The 26901-nt window shown below is 41.0% G+C and overlaps 2 protein-coding genes across 4 annotated transcripts; one reads left to right on the top strand and one right to left on the bottom strand.

Moving 5' to 3' along the window:
- Positions 1 to 1605: 1605 nt before the first annotated feature.
- On the top strand, positions 1606 to 4347 carry arpc4 (actin related protein 2/3 complex, subunit 4). Its single transcript, XM_057845974.1, has 6 exons — positions 1606 to 1694; positions 2108 to 2226; positions 2302 to 2413; positions 2483 to 2578; positions 2658 to 2828; positions 2901 to 4347. Exons 1-6 carry the CDS (start codon positions 1692 to 1694, stop codon positions 2904 to 2906), a joined length of 507 nt encoding a protein of 168 aa, XP_057701957.1. The 5' UTR covers positions 1606 to 1691; the 3' UTR covers positions 2907 to 4347.
- On the bottom strand, positions 3311 to 26901 carry pfkfb4b (6-phosphofructo-2-kinase/fructose-2,6-biphosphatase 4b). 3 transcript variants are annotated; one of them, XM_057845972.1, is made up of 14 exons: positions 12963 to 14536; positions 11305 to 11421; positions 11111 to 11207; positions 10931 to 10997; positions 10773 to 10847; positions 10646 to 10702; positions 10448 to 10569; positions 5927 to 6134; positions 5701 to 5847; positions 5519 to 5623; positions 5299 to 5428; positions 5153 to 5215; positions 5022 to 5086; positions 3311 to 4515 (listed from the first exon to the last, which is right to left on the bottom strand). In XM_057845972.1, exons 1-14 carry the CDS (start codon positions 13075 to 13077, stop codon positions 4456 to 4458), a joined length of 1428 nt encoding a protein of 475 aa, XP_057701955.1. In that variant the 5' UTR covers positions 13078 to 14536; the 3' UTR covers positions 3311 to 4455. The 3 variants fall into 3 exon arrangements, with proteins under 3 accessions (XP_057701955.1, XP_057701954.1, XP_057701956.1); XM_057845971.1 differs by lacking the exon at positions 3311 to 4515 and adding an exon at positions 4522 to 4941 and having other exon boundaries at positions 12963 to 14535; XM_057845973.1 differs by lacking the exons at positions 3311 to 4515; positions 12963 to 14536 and adding exons at positions 4523 to 4941; positions 26766 to 26901.

Below are 26901 nucleotides of genomic sequence, written 5' to 3'. Positions count from 1 at the left end.
TGACTTGGCACCCCAGACCATCACTGACTGTGGGTACTTGACACTGGACTTCAGACATTTTGGCATTTCCTTCTTCCCAGTCTTCCTCCAAACTCTGGCACCTTGATTTCCGAATGACATGCAAAATTTGCTTTCATCTGAAAAAAGCACTTTGGACCACTGAGCAACATTCCAGTGCTGCTTCTCTGTAGCCCAGGTCAGGCGCTTCTGCCGGTGTTTCAGGTTCAAAAGTGGCTTGACCTGGGGAATGCGGCACCTGTAGACCATTTCCAGCACACGCCTGTGCACGTTGGCTCTGGATGTTTCCACTCCAGACTCAGTCCACTGTTTCTGCAGGTCCCCTAAGGTCTAGAATCAGTCCTTCTCCACAATCTTTCTCAGGGTGCGGTCACCTCTTCTGGTTGTGCAGTGTTTCCTGCCACACTTTTACTTCCCACAGACTTCCCACTGAGGTGTCTTGATACAGCACTCTGGGAACAGCCTATTCGCTCAGAAATTTCTTTCTGTGTCTTAGCCTCTTGCTTAAGGGGGGTCAATGATGGCCTTCTGGACAGCAGTCAGGTCAGCAGTCTTGCCCATGATTGCGGTTTTGAGTAATGAACCAGGCTGGGAGTTTTTAAAATACCTCAGGAATCTTTTGCAGGGGTTGTGAGCTAATTCGTTGATTCAGATAATTAGGTCAGTAGCTAGTAGTCATCAGACTAGACTCACAGTTCAGTCTAAGCTGCACTAGAAGCTACAATGCTGGGGGAAGTACAGCCAATGAGTCCTATCTCCTTTTTCTCACTCAACCTACCACTTGTCTTACTTTATTTCTATTTTCTATTTTTAATATCTAGTTGACTAGTCTGTTCGTCACCCGGTGTCCCCTCTCCCCCTTCCCCTCTGGGGAGAGGCTATTTTTCAGCTGCAGCTTCCTGACTAACCGGACCCCTGGCTGGATGGACCTCCTCATTGCCCCCCCCCACCCCCTCCCCGTTTCATCTGGCTAGATGGATCTCTTCTTGTTCCCTTACTCTATTGTATCTTTACAAACTGAAACTCCGTCTGCTAATTCCTATTAGCAGTCCTGGTGCATCTTGCCTATCCGTCCTGGGAGTGGATCTCTCCTGACTGTGGTACTCCCCAAGGTTTCTCATTTTTTCCACAGAGTTTTTGGAGTTTTTCCTTGCCGACATGGAGGGTCTAAAGATGGGGGATGCCCAGGACTTGAACTTTATTTATTTCATCTATTGTTTCTGACTTTGTATCATATTGCCTCTGCAAAGCCCTTTGAGACAACCATGTTGTGATATAGGGCTATACAAATACAATTGAATCGAATTAGCTTCTTCAGAGTACCTTTACATGATATGCTAATTTTTTTAGATAAGGACTTTTGGTTTTTCTTGACTTTTTTTGCCAAAATCATCATTATTAAACCAATAAAAGGCTTGAACTACTTCAGTTGTGTGTAATGAATCTAAAATATATGAAAGTCTAATGTGTATCTGTACATTTCAGAAAATAATGAACTTTATCACAATATGCTAATTTTTTGAGAAGGACTAGTATGTGATGTCTATGACTCAGCCTGTTTTCCTGCTTTTCGCTTTGCTTCGAAGACATTGACTTCCGGTATCATCGCGGAAATAGCTCGATCAAAGAACGGCTACTTCCGCCTTGGAGTTGCTTTTCTTGACATTTCTAAAATGGTGAGTAGTACGCTCCTCGTTTATTTATTTCTACTAATTAACGTGTTTTCTGCGTTCGACACGAAACATGCTTCTCTTCAACGCCTCAAAATTTTCCGAGTTCTGATTACAACATGGTTGGCAGCGAGTTAGCTAACAGGCTAACTGTAGCCTGTCGTCTCTTTAGCAAGGAGACGCAGACGCACATTTATCTCGCATTTCGTGCAAACATTTGACTCTTATGCGAGGCTTTTAATACAACATTAAGAAGTGCGACTGTTCGATCGTAATTTACAATGCGAGCAAGCTAAAGCTAAACAGCTGTCAGTTGTGGAGGCGTATCTTAGGTTACGAGCACAGTCTTGGAGAGAATCGATGCCGTACATTGAGGTATTGTTGTCGTATTTTGCATACGTTTTGGTTTACGTCCTAAGACGGCCACCTTGCGGCCTTACCTGAACGCGGTGCGAGCCACCCTTCAGGCCGCCCTCTGCTTGGAGAACTTCTCATCTCAGGTGGTGGAGAGACACAACAAGCCCGAGGTGGAAGTACGGTTAGTGAAATCGGCTCTTTTTGTTGACCTCCATCTGGCAAACTCTGTCGATAACCGCAGTTTTCTCTGCTTCAGGAGCAGCAAAGAACTTTTACTCCAGCCTGTCGTCATAAGCCGCAATGACAAGGAGAAAGTCCTCATCGAAGGCTCCATCAACTCCGTCAGAGTCAGCATCGCCGTTAAGCAGGTGAGGCCGACGCCCTAAATGACAAAAAGTCCCCATTTCATACAATAACGCTAACGCCGTATTTGTCAGGCGGATGAGATTGAGAAGATTCTGTGCCATAAATTCATGCGCTTCATGATGATGAGGGCTGAGAATTTCTTCATTTTGAGGAGGAAGCCAGTGGAGGTGAGTGGAGAGCACACAGTTGGTCGAATTTCGAAAAAAAAAATATGTGTTGGTTGTATTGTCACCCTAAAATGTGCAGGGCTATGACATCAGCTTCCTGATCACCAACTTCCACACGGAGCAAATGTACAAGCACAAGCTGGTTGACTTTGTCATTCACTTCATGGAGGAGATCGACAAGGAAATCAGCGAGATGAAACTGTCCGTTAATGCCAGAGCTCGCATTGTTGCAGAGGAGTTCCTAAAAAATGTCAGCATCCACTTTAACTAATAAGCCCACTGAAAAAAACATCAAATGTAATGGATGTTGTTTGTTTTGCAGTTCTGAGACGGAAAGAAAACATTCCACAAGTGTTGACGTGAGGGAAGAAAGACATCAGCAGAGATGACTAATATAAATAATGTACAAATACTGTGCTTCTTTGTAATCCACGTTGACGAGCACAGGCTGGATTTGTTTTCCCTGAGGTTTGAGTTTGTTTTTTAATATATATTTTATTGTGCTATGGTTTTTGTTATGACCATGATGCAATCATTTGGTGCACGTTATGTTTTATTATAAGAGTTCAACTTATTGTAGATTGAAATCATCCAAAATAATAAATATTCATGCTGGCTGTAAGGATGAAATTGTACATTTGAGGATTGAATCTGTTTTCTGCATTTGACTGGCGACCACTGGGCTGCTATAGCGACCAGCTCACCAGTGATTGTAATGGGGATAGTCATCATAGAAACATGCATAGAAAGTCCGCCACTAGCAAGAAGTGAAACTTTTATTGACATTTGTACAGCTTTTAAGGAGCAGCAAGGCGAGTACACTTCACATTTATGTACAAAAAACCCCAATATAAAATACAAACATGTACATCATTATCATTTGACAAACATGTTTGTATTGGTGTCAGTGTACAGGCACCAATATGAAGACAACAGGAAATAAGCATTTGAAGTAAGAATCTTGGGGATGTGCATCGAGTAGTTGATGCATGATGTTTTGAGTGTGCAACTTTCTAACATTTTCACCCATTAACAATAAAAAAAATTGGAATCATTGCTCAGCTTTAAAGCAGATTTGTTTGCAATTACACCGTTGACCACATTTAACTTTACACATAAAAGACAATGTTACCCCCAATATTACTGTAGTTCATCTATTCATATTGACCTACTTGTTCAAAAGGCTTTAAATCAGGTGTGAGACCAGGAAAAAGCTCCAAAGTGACAGCATTTTCCCCCCCTGTATACTGAACATATTTCCACAGCTTATGTATGACAACACCAAATTTACTCATATATTGGCTGTCACTAATACAGCGATTTTCAAAGTGCAGTTCTAATCCCATTCGTGGTATGTTAAATAATCACTATGTTGAGGTTTTTTCAGTACATTTGTAATAGATATCTACTGTTCTGGAGCTTAATCAAAATACCAGCAACTGTATTATAGGTTTGCAGATAGATTCAAGTAGAGTGTGGACTTTGGATTACTGTGCATCTTGATGTTTATCCATCCCTTCATATGTCCTTCATGCTGGGGTGTGGTGTTATTTAAATCACCCAAATATTCTAGTAACCCTACTAGTTACAGAAATATGGTTCTCATCCACAGAGACGGGGGGGGGGTTGAGGTCAAAACCAAAGCACATCTTAAAACGCGCAAGCTACAGTCATTGGAGAGTTCTTCCTCTCACACGCAGCTTTAAAATATGGCGACAGTGGCAGTTTGGGAGGATGCGTTGCATACGACAGTGTAACAAAAAAATAAAGTGTCCATTCTTAAAGTACAAAACAAGTTGCTTGTCTCGAATGTCTTCATGTCATGGATGGCAAGCGTCCTCGTGAGGCAGGTCACGCCGCAAGTGCAAGCAATTGCCTCAGAAGTGCGCAGGCACAGTTTTGAGAGCGGCTTCCGTGTTACGCTGCACACTCACATTCTGCAAGAGCCACAGCAAAGGAGACTCGTCAAACCTTCACAGTCTGCTATTGTGATTGCTTCAAATGTTCTGGAGCAAAGCGGTTTTGTTTTTTTCCAACAACAGGGAAATAAACAGAAGGACATGATTTATTTATTATGCTGCATTGTTCCAATACAATAAAAAATAAAAGAAATGTACATGGACACTAACACTGATCATAATGATTGGAGTTGTGTTGATGAAACATCTTTGGGTTACATTCACAATTATAATACTGAACACAACTGAAGAAGAGGTTACATGTTGTATAAAAGATGTTTAAAAAAAAAATGGCTCTGATAGTTTGAGTTTAAGAGTGGAGGTAGACATTTGTCATGCGTCGTGACTGACAAAGGACGAAGGTGCGCGTGCGGAGGGTGTGGCATCCTCCAGGTTGAGATGACTCTGTGTGGGGGAAAAAAATGGCGGCGAGGAGGTGGGGGATGTGGTCACTCCTGTGTTGTTGTGGTGGTCCGATTACGTACCTCCGGTCGCTCTCTGTGTGTGTTCACGGCGTCCACGCCCAAATAGATAGACTCCACTTTGCATCCTATTGCAAAAAAAATACCTCATCTTCATGGCCATTTCATTCAAGCCGGTGTGGACCAGAACTTACCGTAAGCCAATGGCGTCAGCTTCAGCACTGTGTGCAAGGGGCACTTAAGATAAGGCAATTCGACTGTGGAACAAAAAAACGTTAAGGTAGATTGCTCTCATATCTCATGATAGATTGTGACATGCTCATATTTGAGTGTGTCGCACCAGCGGTCTTGTCGAGGAAGTAAGCGAGAAGGCAGCGCATGACGGCTTGGTGACAAACCACCAGAACATTTTCCTGCCTCTCCAGCTCCATGATGACAGGCTCCAAACGCTGCACCAGATCTTCGTACGACTGAGACGATGCGAGAAAACAGTTTGAGTGTGAATGTTTCTTTTAGGTACTTTCATTAGCAGGTTCATTACATGTAAGCAGTGGTCTAACCTCTCCTTTAGGATAGCGGTAGCGGTATTTATCCTGGTCTCTCAAGGCAAACTCCAGCGGGTAATGCTCTTGGATCTCTTCATACATCATTTCCTCACACACGCCCTTCCAGACGAAAGCCGACGATAAGTTAATGACATGTCTTTGAATGTTTCGAAGCGAAAGCGGAATACTCCACTTACGGCATCGATCTCATTTAGAGATTTCCACTGTTCATACGGAACTCCGAGACATTCGGCCGTCTGTATGGTTCTCTTCATCTGGCTGGTCCACACCTTTAAGTCCTTGATGTTCTGCTCTTGGATGTACTTCCTCAGACATTTGGCGTACTTGAAAAATCAAACAAGAACGAATTGTGAGAACCAACCAGTTCAGCTATGTCTCCTGACTTTGTCGGGGGTCCAGCACCTCTTTACCCCGCACCGACAAGGCTGAGTCACCCCCGATGCGACCCTTGATGTTAAGGTCGCTCTCGCCGTGCCGACTCAAGTAGATAGAGCGCGGTGTTATGTGGATGTTCATCAGGTAATACACGATTCGACTCTGGATATGATCCTGCACGCGGTTCACCAGGTAACGGCGGCCCACGTCCATGATCTTTATGTAGGGCATGTCCCTGAGTGAGCAAACGACACTTCATGTACTTTCATTGCCAATGTCCAGCAGCAAAATCGTTTTTTAAAAATAAATATATATATATATGTATATATACTAGTTCATTTTCTGTAATGTACTGATAAACATTAGACTTTCATATATTTTAGATTCATTTCACACAACTGAAGTAGTTCAAGCCTTTTATTGTTTTAATATTGATGATTTCGGCAAAAAAGTCAAGAAAAACCAAAAATCCCTGTCTCAAATAAATAGTCATGAAAAAGTACTCGAAAGAAGCTACTAACCTAATTATCTGAATCACCAAATTAACTCAAAACCACTGCGAAAGATTCCTGAGGCTTTTAAAAACTCCCTGCCTGGTTCATTACTCAAAACCGCAATCGTGGGCAAGACTGCCGACCTGACTGCTGTCCAGAAGGCCATCATTGACACCCTCAAGCAAGAGGCTTAGACACAGAAAGACATTTCTGAGCGAATAGGCTGTTCCCAGAGTGCTGTATCAAGGCACCTCAGTCGGAAGTCTGTGGGAAGGAAAAACTGGCAGTAAACGCTGCACAACCAGAAGAGGTGACCGCACCCTGAGAAAGATTGTGGAGAAGGGCTGATTCCAGACCTTGGGGGACCTGCAGAAACAGTGGACTGAGTCTGGCGTAGAAACATCCAGAGCCAACGTGCACAGGTGTGTGCTGGAAATGGTCTACAGGTGCCGCATTCCCCAGGTCAAGCCACTTTTGAACCTGAAACACCGGCAGAAGCGCCTGACCTGGGCTACAGAGAAGCAGCACTGGACTGTTGCTCAAATTTTGCATGTCATTCAGAAATAAAGGTGCCAGAGTTTGGAGGAAGACTGGGGAGAAGGAAATGCCAAAATGCCTGAAGTCCAGTGTCAAGTACCCACAGTCAGTGATGATCTGGGGTACCATGTTAGCTGCTGGTGTTGGTCTACTGGGTTTTATCAAGCAGGGTCAATGCAGCTAGCTATCAGGAGATTTTGGAGCACTTCATGCTTGGAGATAGGGATGAAGATTTCATTTTTCAGCACGACCTGGCACCTGCTCACAGTGCCAAAACCACTGGTAAATGGTTTACTGATCATGGCATTACTGTGCTCAATTGGCCTGCTAACTCTCCTGACCTGAACCCCATAGAGATCTGTGGGATATTGTGAAGAGGAAGTTGAGAGACACCGGACCCAACACTGTGGATGAGCTTAAAGAGCATACGACACGAGAAAAAAAGTCTTAAATGGCATTATTATGTGAATTAGAATCATATTTTGAGACGATTCGACTATATACAACAATTTAGCAAAGCACAGATGACGAGAAATTAGCCTTTTAATCTGCCAGTTAGCCACGCCTACCATTATAGGGCTTTAGCGTCCCCAACAGGTGGATGACGTCAGCGGTAGACTGGTCTCATCGATTTTACTATTCAGCCCATTGAGGGGGAATTATTCAGAATGAGGAAAACGAGACGAAGAAAGCCGCCAAATGTCATTGTTTCAGTCTCTCTACTCCAATATTTTTACAGGATATTCTTTTTATCCAAGTATTTTTCCCCAATAGCAATATAAATGGCTTGAGAAGGACCAGTCAGCCCGTCGAGGGAGAACTATTCAGAACGAGGAAAACGCGACGAAGAGAGCAGCAAAATGTCATTGTTTCTGTCTCTTTACTTCAATATTTTTACAGGATATTCTTTTTAATCCAAGTATTTTTCCCCAATAGCTATATAAATGGCTTGAGAAGGACCAGTCAGCCCGTCGAGGGGGAACTATTCACAATGAGGAAAACGCGACGAAGAGAGCGGCAAAATGTCATTGTTTCTGTCTCTTTACTTCAATATTTTTACAGGATATTCTTTTTATCCAAGTATTTTCCCCAATTGCTAAATAAATGGCATGGTCATGACAAATAACAGTCTTGTGCTGAATGGAATATGAAATAATAAAAATGCATTTATTCAGGACGACATGGCAAAATTACTCCATAATGGTCAAAACTGTCGACTTCACCTTTACTGTCGCACCTCCCGAACTATATTTTATGACACCTAAATCGGACATATGTCATTTCCCTTCCCCGGCTTCGGAGAATGTAAACAAACCAGAAGGCGTGACAGCTAGCCGACATGCTAACCCGAACCGAGTGATGTTTCAAAGTCTTCAAAGCGGAAAATCACACATAACTATCCTGGATTATTTGACATGACGACCCGGTTGTCTATTGTCGTCGCGGATCGGCAAACCGCCCGGCGGAGAGCAATTTACAGTTCGTTCCCCGGAGGAGGGTGGCTGGAGTTGTTGTGCAGCTAACGGGCTGCTGCTAATGACCATTAGGACAGCTTTTTACATGCCTATCAATGCTCAAACGTAAGTAGTCCTTCATTTAAAGGAAGTTTGTAGTGTTTACTTTGTAATCGCTGTATTCGTATTTGACATAATACAAAACAAGATGTTTACTCACTTCCTCGTAAGTCCACTGGTCCCACAGTAAATATCCACGGTGAATGGGAACCTTTTGAAACTCCAAAAAGGCGCATACGCCTCTCCCTCATACAGAATGATTTTTCTGCAGCCGTTTGGCTGGCGTGATGCGAAAAATAAACGTATTAATCCGCAAAATCAGCTGAATCATTCGTCCCCATACACAACAGTACGCTGTATAGTGAAGAGGACGTCTTCTACCGTACACGTCACAGCGCCCTCCTCCTCAATGCAAGACCGAAGCCGGAAGTCACTCATTTTCCTGGCGCGGGATTCAAAAAACTAAATAAATATAGCGATCGCTTCCACACACATCCAAGCGGTCCATATCATTCAGGAGCATAAAATACCGCGTGTATTATGAAATAAACATGCTTTTTCGTGTCACAGGCACTTTAAGGCCGCTATCGAAGCATCCTCCATAACACCTCAGTAGTGCCACAGGCTGATTGCCTCCATGCCACGCCGTATTGAAGCAGTCATTTCTACAAAAGGATTCCCGACCAAGTGTTGAGTGCATAGCTGATATAAGTAATTGAGGGTTGACTTTTTTTGTATTAAAAAACACTTTTTTGTATTGGTCGGATGAAATATGCTAATATTTTGAGATAGGGATTTTTGTTTTTCCTTGACTTTTTTGCCAAAATCATCAATATTAAAACAATAAAAGGCTTGAATTACTTCAGTTGTGTGTAATGAATCTAAAATACACTGTATGAAAGTCTAATGTAGGGTGACCAAACGTCCTCTTTTGCCCGGACAAGTCCTCTTATTACATGCCCTCCGAAGTCCGGCCAGGTTTCATAAATTCATGAAAATGTCAGTTTTTTATGATTTTTCACGGGACCAATTTGAAGAGAATCCCTTTGAAGAGAATCCCTCTGGCTGCTAGAGGGCAGCGCCTGTCTGCATTGACACATTTCCTACTAGTAGGGGCGGGAGAAGGAGTAGATCTTCTTCTCCTTTTTGTTGGCAGTTTACCCTTTGTTTCATGGGGAATTACCACCATCTACTGACGGTTTGGCAAGACATCAGACTACAGTAAGGAGTTCAGTAAGGAGTTCTAAAAGACGTGGCTCCATACACCTTTCTGTGAGTTTATCTCCTGTTAATGTCGATCACGTGTCTTCTGTAAAATCTGTCTGTAAAATCCCGTTTGATGTCGCATCTTTGCGCTGCCGATGATTGTAAACTTTTATAGCAATGTCTGATTTTGCCTCTGCTCCCGTACTTGCTAATAGGGTAGCAATCAGTGAGCTTAGCAGCGCTAGGCATTATGGGCATAGTAGTTTTGAACAGATGCGTTTGGAAACATGCTGGTTGAATAGCTTGTCAATTTATTTCGGTTATTGTTTGCGTACAATCTAGAACATTGAATGAGAAAAATTCAGTGGGAATAACAATTAGCCAACGACAATTGTCGCGATAGTAATTTTAAAAAATGTTGAGTTGGCACATAGCCTACTGTGTGTGTTTATTGACTGGACTACATTTCCATGGGTCTGCATTATATTTATTTTTTTAATCATTTTTATTTAAAAAAAATTTTTTTGGGGGGGGATTCTTTTTTTTAGGAAGAATAAAGCCTGTTGAGTACAAAAAAAAAGTGGGTGATATAGGCATCTTTTAGTGATCTTCGAGTAAAATTCAAGTATCTCGAGGCCGGGCCGAGTGTCCTCTTTTTTGGAAATCAAAATATGGTCACCCTAGTCTAATGTTTATATCAGTACATTACAGAAAATAATGACCTTTATCACAATAAGGTAATTTTTTGAGAAGGACTAGTATATATGAGAATTTTTACCCAATTTTGTGCCCCTCACCTGTCCAAAACCTCATCCAGAGGCTGATAGGACGACTCATAACACTTAATCCTTTTCATGAAGTCTTCAATGGCCTCCTGAGTGTCACAGTGGATGTAGTCGGGGTTGCCGAGCTTCACTTGCTATCGCAATACACACATGCGCACTAAAAATGTTGCTCTTGTTTGAATGTAAACAGCGATTGCTATGCAAACTCACCACTATGTTTTGTGCAATAACATCTGGGTCTTCACACACAGACTCCACAAAGAACACCTGGATGCAAGAAAACAGCGCCGCTGATCAGTCAGCAGTTTTTCGGGTGACTTTAGTCTGCCACACTTACTTTGAAGCCATTTTGCTCCGCAAACTTGACAATGGCCCCGCGTCTTTCTCTCGTCGTGTTGGTGGCATCAAATACCTGAAATTACAGTAGGAAAGACAACAAATAAGCAAGTGACGATGCAAGACTGCCTTTCATTGAAAATGGAGGAAGAGACTCACAGCCACTTGCCCTCCTTCGACGCTCAGGTACTGCCGAATGTCATTAAGAGCTGCCATTGCACAGTGACTGCAGTAACACAAACATTTCCACGTGCTTTACGGGTGTCCCTCAATAAGATTGAAAATAGTCTAGTATACAGTACATTTTTGTTCAGGTTTATATTTTGTTCAGGTACTTACCGTCTGATTTTCAAGCCCTCTTCATTATCAGGACTGAAAAACTCAAAGGATTTGTAGATCTTCACACAGTCCCTTCGGTACTGCCCCACATTGAACTCTGTTAAACATTTTAAGAAAAACAAAGTATAGATGCTGTGAAACACTCTCCAGTGAAAAGAAGCAAGGATTTAATAGTAGGTAGAGGCAGTGGGTACCTTTGGTGGGCACTCCGATCCAGTTTAAGTAGCGCGTGAGCTTTTTGGAGATGTAGGTCTTCCCTCGCGCCGGAAGGCCGACCGTCACGATGAGGGTGGGGCAGTTGGTCATGCATACTGTCAAACACACACACATCTTGACTTTAGGGGTGTAACGATACATCAAACTGGATCGATATATGGTTAAGCAACGAGCCAATCAAATAGACTGAAAGGGAAAACATTGCTCAACATTGTCATCTTTTAGATATGGACTTTTGTTAAAAAGAAAGATTTTCATTTTAATGTCAAATTTTTTTACGTTACGCAACTGTTTTCTTTCTCTGCATTCTTATAGGACAGGGGTCTCAAACTTGCAGTCTAGGGGCAGCCCCCATTCGACATCCAATTGTAGCATTGCCTGCATATATAATTCAATGGGCCATAAAAAAACATAATTTTAAATAAGAATGAAATAATAGAAGGAACACGGGGTAAGGTGGGGTCAATTATTTATGTGGCAAAAAGTTATTTTTTTTTAATGCAATTAAAAAAAACATGACTATTAAAATATAATTATAAATAAAATGAAAAAAATATGTATATGTAATAAATGGGGGGGTCAATTATTTTAGTGGTAAAAAGTAAAAAATATATATTTTTAATGCAAATAAAAAAACATGACTATTAAAATATAATTATAAAATGAAATATATATATATACTGTATATACAGTATATATATACATGTAATAAATTGGTGTGTGTGTGTGTGTGTGGGGGGGGGGGGGGGGGGGGGGGTAAAGGCATAAATTAAAAAGAGTTTCCCCCATGTCTGTTTTGCACTGAGTAATTATATTTAGTTTTGCTTAATAAATTTCTTGTGACCTCACATGTCTGAACTCTTTGGCCTCCATTGACGTCTATTGCCGCCAATAAGAGTTTTCGATATCAATTTCTCTCTTTTACTAACTACCACAACACACACTCTGTGACCTGGGCGAGCAGCGAATGAGGTACACAAATGATAACGTTTGAATAAATGTCCATTGTAGTAACCACTCTCCCTGAACAGGTTAAATCGATTGAAGGCCCTTGAATTGAACCGTCTTAGACTTTGTAATATCGCCAAATATCGTTGTCCGAAGAATTGATATCGTCACATTGTCAATAAATTGGTGAGTTACAGCTTTACTTCAGCTCACTCATTCACTGCCATAGACGTCCCATCGAATCCCATCCATATCGTCAATGGCAGGCTATGATACATACTAAATGCAGGTGATCCAAATTGCTATGGCAATAATGCCCCCCCCAGGAGGTTCTACGAGGAAAAGAGGTCTTTGAGTTGAGAGTGGGGTTCCAATGACTGATGCAGCAGAGCGAGCGTCAAAGCTGCAGCTGAAACAGCAGCAGCACAACACGCAGAGCTTGACTCAGCAAAAACAAAGGGGGTCCTGCGCAGAGCCATCCAGACGGGATAGCAGTTGGCAGGCTGCGTTTGAAAACAACCCCTGATGTTGTGGTGGCCCAATTCAATTAAGTCCCGTTACACAACAGCGCAGCACGTGACTTTTTACGACTGAAGTCGCTGTAAATGTTCAGAAAACTCATAATAATGTCGATTACGTGTGTTGACCGGTTCCCCTTTGGCGTCCATCTGCTGCTGCAGCATCTTACCGCGTCTGTGCGCTATGTGGCCGCTCTTGCCCGGTAACCAAATCTTCCTCAGCGGGTTCTGAGTGAGCTCCCGCGGGCAGGCGTCCACTAGGTATTCTGCGTTGTCTAACATCATTCTTGACCGGGATGCTTCTGCTTCTGGTGACTCCAAGTAACTAAAGAGCTCGGGTTTGCGAGCGTGATGAGGCTGCGAGGGGGAGGATGTCTCATATCAGCTGAGGAACAGCAGGTTGTCGTTACCGTAATAACTGGAAGAGTGTGTGCAAACGGAATGGAGGGACAGAAAACAATGTTTTCCAGACTTTGAAATGTCAACGCAATTCTTCGCTTTATATTCTACTGTCACTCTGAATCGACAGTTAAATGTACAGTAAACAAACGTCAGGTTTAGCGTGTTTAATAAATATTACCGTAAAGCCGTTGGTCGTGACGCAGAAAAAAAAAAGGACATTTAGTAGAAAAACACCCTTCGCGTGGAGAGCACATGGACAGCGAGTGTAAACTGTGATCTTGGCCAATCACAGATCAGACCGGAAGTCCGACAGCCAATAGCGTCTCAAAGCGCAATAACAACCAGCTCGTGTCTGGCAGCTGACAGCGCTCAGATAAAAACACAACAACAGCTTTAACATTTTCACGCACCAATTCTCATATATGTGAGAAAACATTCATCCAATGGATGATTACACACATTTACAGTATTTACTTTTCAATTCGTATTACAGTCAAATACAATTCTGTGACAAATTCTCTATGGAGGCATTCTTTTAAATCATGATTTGTGATTATATTTGTGCGATTTATTACACGAAAACAGCCTAAAAAAATAATTGTTTCCATAGTGCAACTGCCATTTCCTACCATGCTAAAAGACTTGTAGTAACACAAAATCACCACTAAAAGACGCTGTTTGACCACAATCACATGCATTACAAAGCATTGTATTTAATCAGATAAACGTGATCTGGCACAGCAAAATGGGTAGTGATGCCAGTAATACGTCGTTCTAATAAATCAGTATTTTTCAGTAATGAGTAATCTTTAATTCTTATATAAATACACTTAAGCTTACAAAGAACAAGAAGAGTATTTGTACACTTCAGTATCTCAGGGATGTGTCTTTGATTGGCTCTTAGTGTTGTGGATATTTTCTTTTGTTCTTGTTTTGTTTTGGATATTTTCTTTTGTTCTTGTTTTGTTTTTATAAGTGTGACTATTGAAGTGCCTTATATTTTGAAAGAATTCTGCCATGTGTAGTACAGCATGTACAAAGTGCCTCCTTTATATTTTATCTTTTTTTTATATATATATGTATGTGTGTTTGTTTGTTTGCATTTCAGTTTTGTATTTGTGTGATTTTTTAAATAAATAAATAAAAAGTAATGAGTAATCTAACATGCTGCTATTCTCAAACAAGTAATCATATTTAAGTTAGATATCCAAGTCAACAAGTCACATGCCTTTTTTTTCTCATTCAGCACGAGAATCACTCACGTGTGATACATAAGGAACCATGGACTGAATTAACATGGAACATGGAAAAATTAAAACACCAACATTCACCTAAAGCAGCTGTAGAAAAAAACAGACATATGTGTGTTGTCCAAATGGGAATACAGCCATTTTGACTCTACGTCAACCAAAGATAACAATATTGTAGCGTCCGAAATACCGACACCAAACTTCCGCTGTGGTTTCGTTAAGCTTTTACAGTAACGAAGTATAGAACATGACTACTGTGGGCTGTAGCCGACACTAAAACAACTGAACGTACTAATGCGCCAGGTCGTACGCAGCATGATGCATTTAGGAACAATACAGCAATTAGAGTTCAACAAATTTGCCTAGTAACCTGCAGAACACATGCAACCTGATTCGTTACAATATAAAGGTACAGTGAAGAAACTCAGGACATATTGAGTAACAGTTTATTGTACATGTCATACTCATTCCGAAACATTATAATTAAACCTCATGAACAATCAAGGCCTAGAGGACCAGGTGGAGCCACACTTCCAGCCCCCTACTATGCTCTGCCCCTTAATATGCACACAATAAGAACTCAACCTGCCTTTCCAGGACATTCATTCATTCATTTTCCATGCCGCTTTTCCTCACGAGGGTCGCGGAGGTGCTGGAGCCTATCCCAGCCAACTACGGGCAGTAGGCAGGGGACACCCTGAACTGGTTGCCAGCCAATCGCAGGGCACAAGGAGACATACAACCATTCACGCACACACTCATACCTACGGACAATTTAGAGTGTTCAATCAGCCTACCATGCATGTCTTTGGGATGTGGGAGGAAACCGGAGTTCCCGGAGGAAACCCACGCAGGCACGGGGAGAACATGCAAACTCCACACAGGAAGGCCGAAGCCCGGGATTGAACCCTTGATCTCAGAACTGTGAGGCAGATGTGCTAACCACTAAGCCACCGTGCCGCCCCTTTCCAGGACAATAGAGGTTAATATTGCATTGTATTGCAGTGTATCACAAAAGTGAGTACACCCCTCGCATTTCTGCAGATATTTAAGTATATCTTTTCATGGGACAACACTGACAAAATGACACTTTGACACAATGAAAAGTAGTCTGTGTGCAGCTTACTGTATATACTAGTTAATTTATTTTCCCCTCAAAATAACTTAAAATATAGCCATTAATATCTAAACCCCTGGCAACAAAAGTGAGCACACCGCATGGGAACTACGTACATCCTTAAATTTCCAAATTGAGTACTGAAGAGGTGGGGAGTCAGCCTGTTAGTGCTCAGACCATACGCCGTACTCTACATCAAATAGGTGTGCTTGGCTGTCACCCCAGGAGGAAGCCTCTTCTGAAGACGGTACACAAGAAAGCCCGCAAACAGTTTGTTGAAGACATGTCAACAAAGCACGTGGATCACTGGAACCATGTCCTATGGTCTGATGAGATGAAGATTAATTTGTTTGGTTCCGATAGTCTCAAGCATGTGTGGCGGCGACCAGGTGTGGAGTAAAAAGATAAGTGTGTCTTGCCTACAGTCAAGTATGGTGGTTGGAATGACCCCCCACCTCTTCAATCTCTGCAGCAATGCTGACAGCACTCCTGTAATGAGTCACATGACATTTTGGAGGGAAAATGACAAGCAGTACTCAATTTGGACATTTAGGGATGTACGTGGTTCCCATGCGGTGTACTCACTTTTGTTGCCAGGGGCTTCGATATTAATCATTTTGAGTTATTTTGAGGGGGAAATAAATTAACTCTATTATATAAGCTGCACACAGACTACTTTTCATTGTGTCAAAGTGTCATTTTGTCATTGTTGTCCCATGAAAAGATACACTTAAACAGCTGCAAAAATGCGAGGGGTGTACTCACTTTTGTGATTCAATGTACATGACCAAAGTATTCATTTGGTGTTCATATAGACAAGTTTCTGAGGTACTTCCACTTTACTTCCCTATGTCTGCTAGCAACTTTCGTTTTAGAATTTCTTCATCCAAAACAACAGTGGCGCTGGAGTAACATTACTCATCAAAATCCCTTGAAAAAGACTATTTGGAAATACCGCATCCATCTGCCATCATTACGACAGGGGAGGACAACATGTTTATGATGGCAGGTGTGGAACCAAGCTTGTGCCACCACAACGACTGGGTGTTTTTGAAGCCATGTTGCTGCTGTGTTATGGAAAGTGTGTTCTTTCTATCCCTGCATTTTCATGTGCCCTGTGCTCAAAATATACTGAAGCTGAAATCTTGCGCATGAAACGACCTGTTGCCTTTGATGTTGTTATTACGATGACTGTAATTATGATGATCTGTAATATTATTTACTTCAACTGCTGTATCTGCTGCTAGCCTGTTGCTAATCAGTATGTGTAGACGTCAGAATTATGTCAACGCATTAATGCAAGTTGTTTTGGATGGGAAGTAATTTATGCTTTTGTTCAGGTATGTTTGTTTCCCTCTCACTTTGTATTGGTTAGTGTTGTGTTTTCACCTGTATTTTTCCTTTGCAGTATTCTCCACCTGTGTTATCACAGAGGGTCTCCACAGCTGGAACCACTTCATCATGAGTTAATCATCCAATCAAGTGTTCTTCCTTCTGCTATGTAAGTTGAATTGTTTGGTTTGTTCAGGGGAAGCGGTGGCAGCACTCCATTTGGTTATGTTGAAGCCTGTTAGGTTTTTACTTTGGTTGTTCTGTTTATGAAGTTTGCTTTCTTCCACTTGTTTATTAGTGATCTCTTTTGTCTTTTTTTCTTTAGGTTGGCACAGAGCACAGAGGTAGGGATTTTAGGTATACACCTGCAGGTATACATTGTGTCCCCCACTAGGCCTGTCGCGATAACAAATTTTAGAGGGCGATAAATTATCTCATAAATTATTGCGATATGCGATATTATTGCGCCCCCCCCCCCAAAAAAAAGTTTTTTTTTTTTTTTTTTTGAGCGTTTATTTATTTACTGTCGTCATCATCGGTATCATTGACAGTTGCAAGATGTGATATGAGCAACCCGAAAAAAACTAAGAAAAGACAAGGGCTGACGAGAGAAGCATATGCTTATCAAGTCCCATCCCCTTTTAACCGATTTACAATAACACAGTGAGAATACAGTATATATTAATAGATCAAGTACACCCATTTAAACGCAATAAATGTTTACTTATAAATTAAAAAATACCTTTTAAGAAATCACAACTAAAAACAATAGACCATGTCTCTTTCAAGTAAAAGACAACAATATTAATACCGCACAGAAACACATAATAAATGTCTTTTTTCAAGCAAAAATAAAATTGCACTTAATAACTGAAGAATTTAGGCACATAGGTATAAAGTTGCAGTAACAGTAATTGCACTTCAACAACAACAGAGAAAAATAGACTAAGTAAGTAGCAGTAACAAAAATTTGGCTCCCAAAGGTATCAAATATCATTTAACAGAGGTAAAACGGTCTCATTTCTTCAGCAATGTAGCGGACTTCACTTTCCGTGAGGGAACGCTATTTTGCGCGGTGTCGTCTGTATTTCTCACATCAAGCGAATACCTCTAATTGTCAATTAAAGAGCATATGACACGAGAAAAAAAGTCTTAAATGGCATTATTATGTGAATTACAATCATATTTTGAGACGATTCGACTATATACAACAACTTACAAAAGCACAGATGACGAGAAATTAGTTTTTTAATCTGCCGGTTAGCCACGCCTACCATTATAGGGCTTTAGTGTCCCCAACAGGTGGATGACGTCAGCGGTAGACTGGGCTCATCGGCTTTACTATTCAGCCAATTGAGGGGGAATTATTCAGAACGAGGAAAACGCGACGAAGAGAGCCGCAAAATGTCATTGTTTCTGTCTCTTTACTTCAATATTTTTACAGGATATTCTTTTTATGCAAGTATTTTCCCCAATAGCTATATAAATGGCTTGAGAAGGACCAGTCAACCCATCGAGGGGGAACTATTCACAACGAGGAAAACGCGACAAAGAGAGCGGCAAAATGTCATTGTTTCTGTCTCTTTACTTCAATATTTTTACAGGATATTCTTTTTATCCAAGTATTTTCCCCAATAGCTATATAAATGGCTTGAGAAGGACCAGTCAGCCTGTCGAGGGGGAACTATTCACAACGAGGAAAACGGAACGAAGAGAGCAGCAAAATGGCATTGTTTCTGTCTCTTTACTTCAATATTTTTACAGGATATTCTTTTTATCCAAGTATTTTCCCCAATTGCTAAATAAATGGCATGTTCATGACAAATAAGTCTTGTGCTGAATGGAATATGAAATAATAAAAATGCATTTATTCAGGACGACATGGCAAAATTACTCCATAATGGTCAAAAATGTCGACTTCACCTTTACTGTCGCACCTCCCGAACGATATTTTATGACACCTAAATCGGACATATGTCATTTCCCTTCCCCGGCTTCGGAAAATGTAAATAAACCAGAAGCCGTGACAGCTAGCCGACATGCTAACCCGAACCGAGTGATGTTTCAAAGTCTTCGAAGTGGAAAATCACACATAACTATCCTGGATTATTTGACATGACGACCCGGTTGTCGATTGTCTTAGTGGATCGGCAAACCGCCCGGCGGAGAGCAATTTACAGTTCGTTCCCCGGAGGAGGGTGGCAGCTAACGTGCTGCTGCTAATTAGCATTAGGAGAGCTTTTTACATGCCTATCAATGATCAAACGTAAGTAGTCCTTCATTTAAAGGAAGTTTGTAGTGTTTACTTTGTAATCGCTGTATTCGTATTTAACATAATACAAAACAAGATGTTTACTCACTTCCTCATAAGTCCAATGGTCCCACAGTTAATATCCACGGTGAATGGGAACCTTTTGAAACTCCAAAAAGGTGCATACGCCTCTCCCTCATACAGAATGATTTTTCTGCAGCCGTTTGGCTGGCGTGATGCAAAAAATAAACGTATTAAGCCGCAAAATCAGCTGAATCCTTCGTCCTCATACACAACAGTACACTGTAGCGTGAAGAGGGCGTCTTCTACCGTACACGTCACAGCGCCCTCCTCCTCAATGCAAGACCAAAGCCGGAAGTCACTCATTTTCATGGCGCGGGATTAAAAAAACTAAATAAAAATAGCGATCGCTTCCACACACATCCAAGCGGCCCATATCATTCAGGGGCATAAAATACCGCGTGTATTATGAAATAAACATGCTTTTTCGTGTCACAGGCACTTTAACGTGACGAGGAGGCTCCGCTTGTTGCGATGCCGTTTTCTTACTAAGCAGTGAAAACTGGAGAGGATGATAGTGTTTCAAATGAGCAAGTAGATTTATTCTGTTGGCCATCTTTGTTGAAAAAACCTCCAGAAACATTTTACAGACTGGTTCGTCCTCTTCCTCATTCCGCTCGCTCATTGCTGTGCTCCGACAGTGCACTCGCCCCTGCCTCCATCCATTAAATGACGGTCACTCAAACTCAAATGTATAAAACGAACATACCCAGAAGTCGATAAAACACAGTGGCGCAAGGAAGCTGAACTCTAAACAGCGCTGTCAAGCACGTCTGCCACACATCTGCCGCAAGCGCGTGCGTCATGCGCGCACGCACGCACGCACGTTACAAACGCACGCGCGCGCACGTGCACGCGAGGCGGTAAATCGCAGCAGGAAAATTACCGTCTTCATTTTTATATGCTGCGCGATAAATGGAATTATTGCATATTGCGACAGGCTTATCTCCCACCTCACGTAGGTAGGTACTAACTCTCTGTATTAGTCTATTAGATAGAGCGGCAACACCACCCAGGTATTTTGTGGCACTATAGGTGCCTGCCACTGTAGTGATTTCGTTTGAGGGTTCTTTTGGGTTCTAGGTTTAGTTGGGGATTTTTGGAACTTTTTATTTGGTGTTTGCTGCATAGTGCAGGGGGTTGGGTAAATGATTGTGCTCTGTGTCCATTACCTTTTTTTCTGTTAAGTACACTCTTTTAATTTGCAATTTTGATTGTCACTGCCTCCTCCTTGCACACCTGCCGTTTTATGTTATGCTCGTGGCCTCTGGCCACCAGGGATACTCGTAACACAAGTGTTACAGGTTTTTTGTTCGTTTGTTTACAAGTGGAAAACGCTGTTAGGCAAGGGAAGAATAATTGATGTGCCTCACAGCAACACTCCATGTACGTTAATGGACATATATTGAGACTACGTTGTTCTACCCGGGGGCGGCCGAGAGGCTGGGGCTGGAGGCGGTGGCTCGCCTCGAGGCGGACCGTCAGCTCAATCCACGAGATCCAACTATGAGCTTTTTAACTGCAGCAACTTTTAAGATACGCTATTGGAGCTGGAATCACAGAGGACAGCGGGAGAAAGCCCGTCTGAAGGCCGTAATGTCGGGAGACTCCAGAGCTCTGCTGTCTGATATCTCATTCTCGTATGCTATTTTTCTAATAATTTTATAAACTGTGATTTTATTGACCTGTTTTACACATGCAATCGTTTTAAATAAAACAAGAAATGGAATCATGTTATCCAAATGTTTTATTGCGATCCATACCTGCAAAAAAGAATGACATACTAGAATGACATACTATTTTTGTTTATATGTATTTTTGTTTTTATGTATCTAAATTGGTGCTATCAAAATTATCGCGTTAACGCGCGGTAATTACTTTTTTTCAATTAATCACGTTAAAATATTTGACGCAATTAACGCACATGTCCCGCTCAGAAAGTATTCTGCCTTTTGGTAAGTTTTACAGCAAGGCTTTTTGTGCTGTCCAACAGCGAACTCTTGTGGTCGCTTTGCGACATGGTTTATTGTTTTCTTGCCAGTTCATTATGGCTGCACGACGTCTCGGGCTGATAATGTCGTGCTTATATGATCCTTGGACAAGATTTGTCCATGAATATGGTTGTTGTAAATAATGTATATATTGTGTTAGTAAGCGAAATGTTATATTTTTTGTATGAGACGCTTTTTGTTTATGTTTAATGAACCTGTATAGCGTGCTAAGCTAACGTTGTTGCTAATGCAATGCTTGTGTACTTTTATTTTGTAGTTTTACGACGGTCTAAAGAGGACAATAGTTTGAGGCCATTTTATTAATAAATCAGATGAAAAAGGAAGAAGTCTAATTATTAAGGCGTTGTTCACTAGCTGTCTAGCTTTGGAAAAAGTAGACGCTTCGCAGTGAGGACAGCATTGACAGATTTAAATGACAGTAGAGTAAAATGCCCACTACAGTCCTTATGTACCGTATGTTGAATGTATATATCCATCTTGTGTCTTATCTTTCCATTCCAACAATTTTTTTTACAGAATATATATATATATAATTTACAGAAAAATATGGCATATTTTATAGATGGTTTGAATTGCGATTAATTGCGAATAATTACGATTAATTTTTAAGCTGTAATTAACTTGATTAAAATTTTTAATCGTTTGACAGCCCTAATCTAAATACCTTATAGTATTTCCTTGTAACAACAAAATCCATGTCAGCCCTTCTGCATTTGACAAATGTAATACAATTTGTAATTTCACCTCGTTTTGGTCTCACTCAAGTGGCCGGTGTATCAATCTATACCTCACGTCAACACAGGCTGACAGGTTGTTATAATTTTGTCCACGAATACAATCTCATCTACGTGTCATCTACGTCGTGCTGAATCCATTTTTGGAGATTCAGTGGGTTCCTTTGGCTTGATTTTGCAGTTTCAACTTTGTCAACACACTGCCTACTGCAATTCATGTTCTTTCTAAACCGGAAGATCGGAGCAGACATTTTCCAAGATGGCGCCGCCCATATTTTCCTCAGGAAACGTTTCTATAGGTTTCTGAAAAACTTTGTTGTTCATGTAGCTGCTTTATCTCTGTCCTGCATGACCAAAAGTAAGTGAGCAGTGACTTATGTTTTAAAGAGACAAATTGGATGAAAGATTCATAACAGTCTATTCTGAAATAAGCACTGTAAACATTTGTATCGCGTCTATATTGTCCTTTTCTTAATAAATGGTGAAGCAGGAAGCATGACAACTCATTCTATTGTCAGAAATATCACATTACAATAGCAATGAGAATTGAATGGAAAAAGGAAATGAAGACAATGGATACAAATACGAGAGCACGTAAAGAAAACAAGACTTTGGTTTGTATTTCATTACTACACAATGATCACCACAGCATTATTTGCCTAAAATAACATCCCCGCATATCTCCAGATGTAAAATCTGCAAACAGCGCGCATGCGCAGACACAGCTCCACTCAGCCTCAAGCCTATAATGAGATTCTAAGCGAGAGGGTGAACTTTCCCCCAGATCCTGTGCAGACTCCACCAGAGAGGGAGGAAGGGAGACAGAGCGATGGTTTATTGGCATTATTCATCGGAGCTACAGATATAGACACACACATACACACTAACACACCCCTAAACAAGAAAGGCACAGTATATTTGAGTTAAAGCTTGATGAACAAGCTGTGAGAGCAAAGCTTGATGCACAAATACAGTTGGAATATCATGTTACTGCATATTCTACTCCCTTTGCAGCACATATGTGACAAAACTGGCTGGTTGCCTTCACCGCCACCTCAATCCATAACACTAGCATGACCAGCAAGAACATGGAACCATTCGGAGCAAATGAAAGTCAACAGAGTCCAATGCTACTTTGCATGTGTTGTCCCAGCTTCATACCGTATCAGTCCACCGCAAAACATCACATGGAATTAACGTCACGGTTACAAATATTTAGCACAAGGAGCAAATCGCTCCTGCATACCGACATGACCGCAGAGTGCAGTTTTCAGCACTCCCCCTTGGCAATATGAATTACATAATACTGTTAAAGTCTGTTTGTATTATAACTGAGTCAGTGAATTATATAGGACACAGTCCAAGAGCTAGTGTGCACTGTTCACACTCACTCTTTAATTTAACATGTACAGATTCAACAATGAAGAGGAAAAGGACATGTTTCCCATTTTTAGATGCCATGAAGAAATTAACTAGGCCATAGACCATCTGGTGGTTGCCTTCCAAAGCACTCATCATATTCAGGCTGGAAAGTAACAAATTACATTTACGCTCATTATTGTAACTAAGTAGTTATATTTGTAACTGATATTTTTGTAGTCATTGTAGTGAATTCACTCAAGTACTCTTACTAAAACATATGCTAAAAAGTACAAAATTAAATGAGGGGAGAAAAAAATTCAAAAATAATTTGCATCTTCGTGCCAGTATGTTGCGTCTATCTGATTGGCTCTGATAACTGCAGCGCCAGACAACAACACATTATATCAAACTCTCAAACAAACTCTATTATATCAAGAAAAGCATTTCGCATCACGGACATATCGGATGTTCTTGCTCAGTTTGCATCGATGCCACATATATAGATGTCAAAAAACATTTCTGCCAGGCTCTACTACAGCGGACTTTAATGTGAGTGATTTCGCCACTAAAATAGTCCTAACTCGCTTAACTCTTGACAGATTTACAAACGGTTGAATTTATAACAAGATGTATTAACATGGCTATGATTCTGGTTGAATTTGGAAAAAAGGTTAGAACTACTTTCAAGTACAATGATCCCTCGTTTTTCGCAAATAATGTAGGGCCAGCATGTGTAGTCTCAGCTTGAATGGACACACCAAAAAACAGACATGATGACAAATCGGAATTGTGCAGTGCATTAAAACCTGCACATAACATAAGTAACTTTTACTTTGAGCAATTTTTAAATGAGCTAGTTTTTCCTTTTACTCCGAGTAGAATTTTTACTGTCGAGTGGTACTTTTAGTTTTACTTGAATAAAAATATATCAGTGTAATACTGTTATTACTTGAGTCGATGTTTTGGGGCTTTTTCCTCCCCAATCATACATTTACAAAGTGCATTTTTGAAAGCCTGATAAACAGCATGCTATTATGAGAGCTGAGGTTGGAGCAGGGGCGGACTGGTAATCTGTAGCTTCTGGAGGATCACAGAACGGCCGGTGCTCTGGGGGGCCGGCGGCCGCCACATACATCACTGTTTTTATCCCCCCTATCCTCTATGATTATCTACAATTCGCATCTAATCCGACAGGTGGCAGCAATGCGCCTGGCTGTTAACCGCCAATCAGATTCTCACAGTCGGACATCCGGGCATTAATGGAGTCACCAGCCCAAACAAAGCGTCGCCATATTAAAGAGGGAGCAAAAGACGAGTCACAAGCAGTTGCTCTGTCGTGCCTTGTAGTACAAACGCTGAACTTTTGTCCTTTTTGCTGTCTTTTTTTCCGTCGGAATGACTAAAAGTTGCTGTGTTGCGGGTTGTAACACAAGGAAGAGTTCGGAGCCGCATTTGAAGTTCTTCATTCTTCCTCGTGAAAAGAAAAGGACAAGCAAATGGATGAAAGCAAGGTAGCTACATTTTAAATGAAATAAATGGCAATTAAAGGGTTAGTGCCAGCTAGTCCATGTCCCTGTTTGCAATCGTGTCAAGTTACAGTATGCTAGTCCTAGGAAAAAATATTTTAGCTGTAAAACAACGTTTGCAAGCGCAGCAGCAATATTAATTCAGAAGAAATATAACAAAATATTAATAAAATTAATGGTTTTACGTTAAAGTTTAGGTAGTTAAATTGATATATATATTTTTAATCATTTATATATCGTTTTGTTTTCTGGTTAATACTTTCCAATGAAGGTTATATGTATACAGGATTCGTCTTGAAATGTGTATTGTATTTTCATTGAAATTTATCATTTGTGTGGCATGATTAATTATGGCATAAACAATTAAGTCATTTTATAGACACAGGAGATAGGTGCTATTATAATCAATTGGATACATAAAACTTGCTTTAAAAAATACATTCTTTCATTTGTTTATTCAGGTTGATCATAGAGCTAGGGCAGAAGATGAACCCAACTCCAGTTCAGCCTTGCAGTACTTTGAACGCCCCAATTCAGACAGTCACAGTTTAGACACATTTTTTACTTACCACCCTCAGAAGATGACAAAACACCTGACTGCACAAAGAGTATTCATACGCAAAGATGGCACGGATGGAAAATGGCTAACATACTGCGAAGAAAATCATAAACTATATTGTATATGTATAATAATGCAATGTGTAGTTCTTCATAGCCGCTTCATTTTTCTCTCAAAGTGCACGAAATTGATGTATTTTACAATAAAATGTAAAATATATAGTTATATATAGGGGATAGTTGTTTTCCCTTCGTACAGCAATTCTTATGGGCTGAGTCAAAGTCCAGGGCTGCTTTTTAGTTCCAGTCCGCCCCTGGGTTGGAGTGAACTAAGGCCTTCTGGTCACACGTATAGAGCCTCTGAGGCATATTAACCCACATGCAATACAAGTCTAAAAATAAACATTTCAAGGAACAGCTATTACAAGTCATATAGACAGAATGAACCCACACGTTTTGAGATAATCTACTCAACCACATCCATCCGTTCGTTTTCTGTAGAGCGTGTCCTCACTGAGGTCATGTCTGCTGGGAAATCTAGCAAAGCTGACTTTGTGCTAGAGGCAGAGAACACCAATCATAGGTCACGTTTTGACAAACATTTACACTAAAATTTACACCAATGGACAAACTGAGATGCTTTCATTAAACTAACAATAATGTACATGAGTATGTGGACAAGACAATTTACACATGCACAAAGAAAACAGGCAGCTCCAAACAAGAAGGCTACACCCCGGATTCCAATTCACGAACTCTTGACCTTTTTTTTTTTTTTTTTTGTAGCTTGTCATCCCAACTGGGAATCCTAACTTGAAACACTAACCCTAACCGAACACTAAACCTAATTTTAAAAGTCCTAATATATCTTTTTAACAGCAGTATTGGAATGTTTCGTACACATCTTGTATGCGATTTTGGCTGTAACGCAGCAATTAATTTCACAATAAGTAGGCCCAATTCATTTCCATATCTACATTTCAGTGAAGGATATATGAAAATGTGTTAGTACTTGTCTACTTCATCCTCCAGAATGTTTGAAAACGACAACTACGTAATGCATGCAGTTTTCATGCAGGCTGTCTATGACACCAGCTTGCTTCTTTGCTATATTGAAACCACAACACGCTGTAGCGAAGTGTGTGTTATTTTACATGACATCATAAAATGGTGTGCTTTTAGTGTGAATGTAGTGCAAGTGGGTGTTTTTCCTCTTCTCGCCATCCGGAAGCGAGCCTACGTGACGCGCTTGTTTACTTGAGCCTGCTGCTAGCCAAAGTAGCCCAGCTGTAGCTTCTAAAGCGACACTTTGAGTAAATAACTATTTGAAGGCGACTTAAAGGCTTACCTGCCCCATCCCGCGTGTTTCTCGGGCGGCAGGAGCCCCTCATAGTCCTGTGTTTAGCGCTCTAGTTCCACGCGCAGATGGAGACGGTGAAAGGTCCAGACCGGAGAGTCGCTGTAGCAGCGATGAATGAAGGAAG

Source organism: Corythoichthys intestinalis, chromosome 9 (genome assembly GCF_030265065.1).
Source record: "Corythoichthys intestinalis isolate RoL2023-P3 chromosome 9, ASM3026506v1, whole genome shotgun sequence".
In the NCBI taxonomy this organism is placed as follows: domain Eukaryota; kingdom Metazoa; phylum Chordata; class Actinopteri; order Syngnathiformes; family Syngnathidae; genus Corythoichthys; species Corythoichthys intestinalis.
The sequence above is the reverse complement of the archived record's forward strand: the minus strand, read 5'-3'. Positions and strand labels throughout refer to the sequence as shown.

What these genes read in the sequence shown, in the direction of transcription:
- arpc4 (XM_057845974.1), top strand. An exon ending in AAGCCCGAGGTGGAAGTACG is followed by an intron (nt 2,227 to 2,301) that starts GTTAGTGAAATC and finishes TCTCTGCTTCAG; the next exon opens with GAGCAGCAAAGAACTTTTAC. An exon ending in TCAGCATCGCCGTTAAGCAG is followed by an intron (nt 2,414 to 2,482) that starts GTGAGGCCGACG and finishes CGTATTTGTCAG; the next exon opens with GCGGATGAGATTGAGAAGAT.
- pfkfb4b (XM_057845971.1), bottom strand. Translation starts at nt 13,077, where the DNA reads ATGATGTTAGACAACGCAGAATACCTAGTGGACGCCTGCCCGCGGGAG. An exon ending in CCACATAGCGCACAGACGCG is followed by an intron (nt 11,422 to 12,962) that starts GTAAGATGCTGC and finishes TGTGTTTGACAG; the next exon opens with TATGCATGACCAACTGCCCC. An exon ending in GCTGACGCCATTGGCTTACG is followed by an intron (nt 5,087 to 5,152) that starts GTAAGTTCTGGT and finishes TTTTTGCAATAG; the next exon opens with GATGCAAAGTGGAGTCTATC.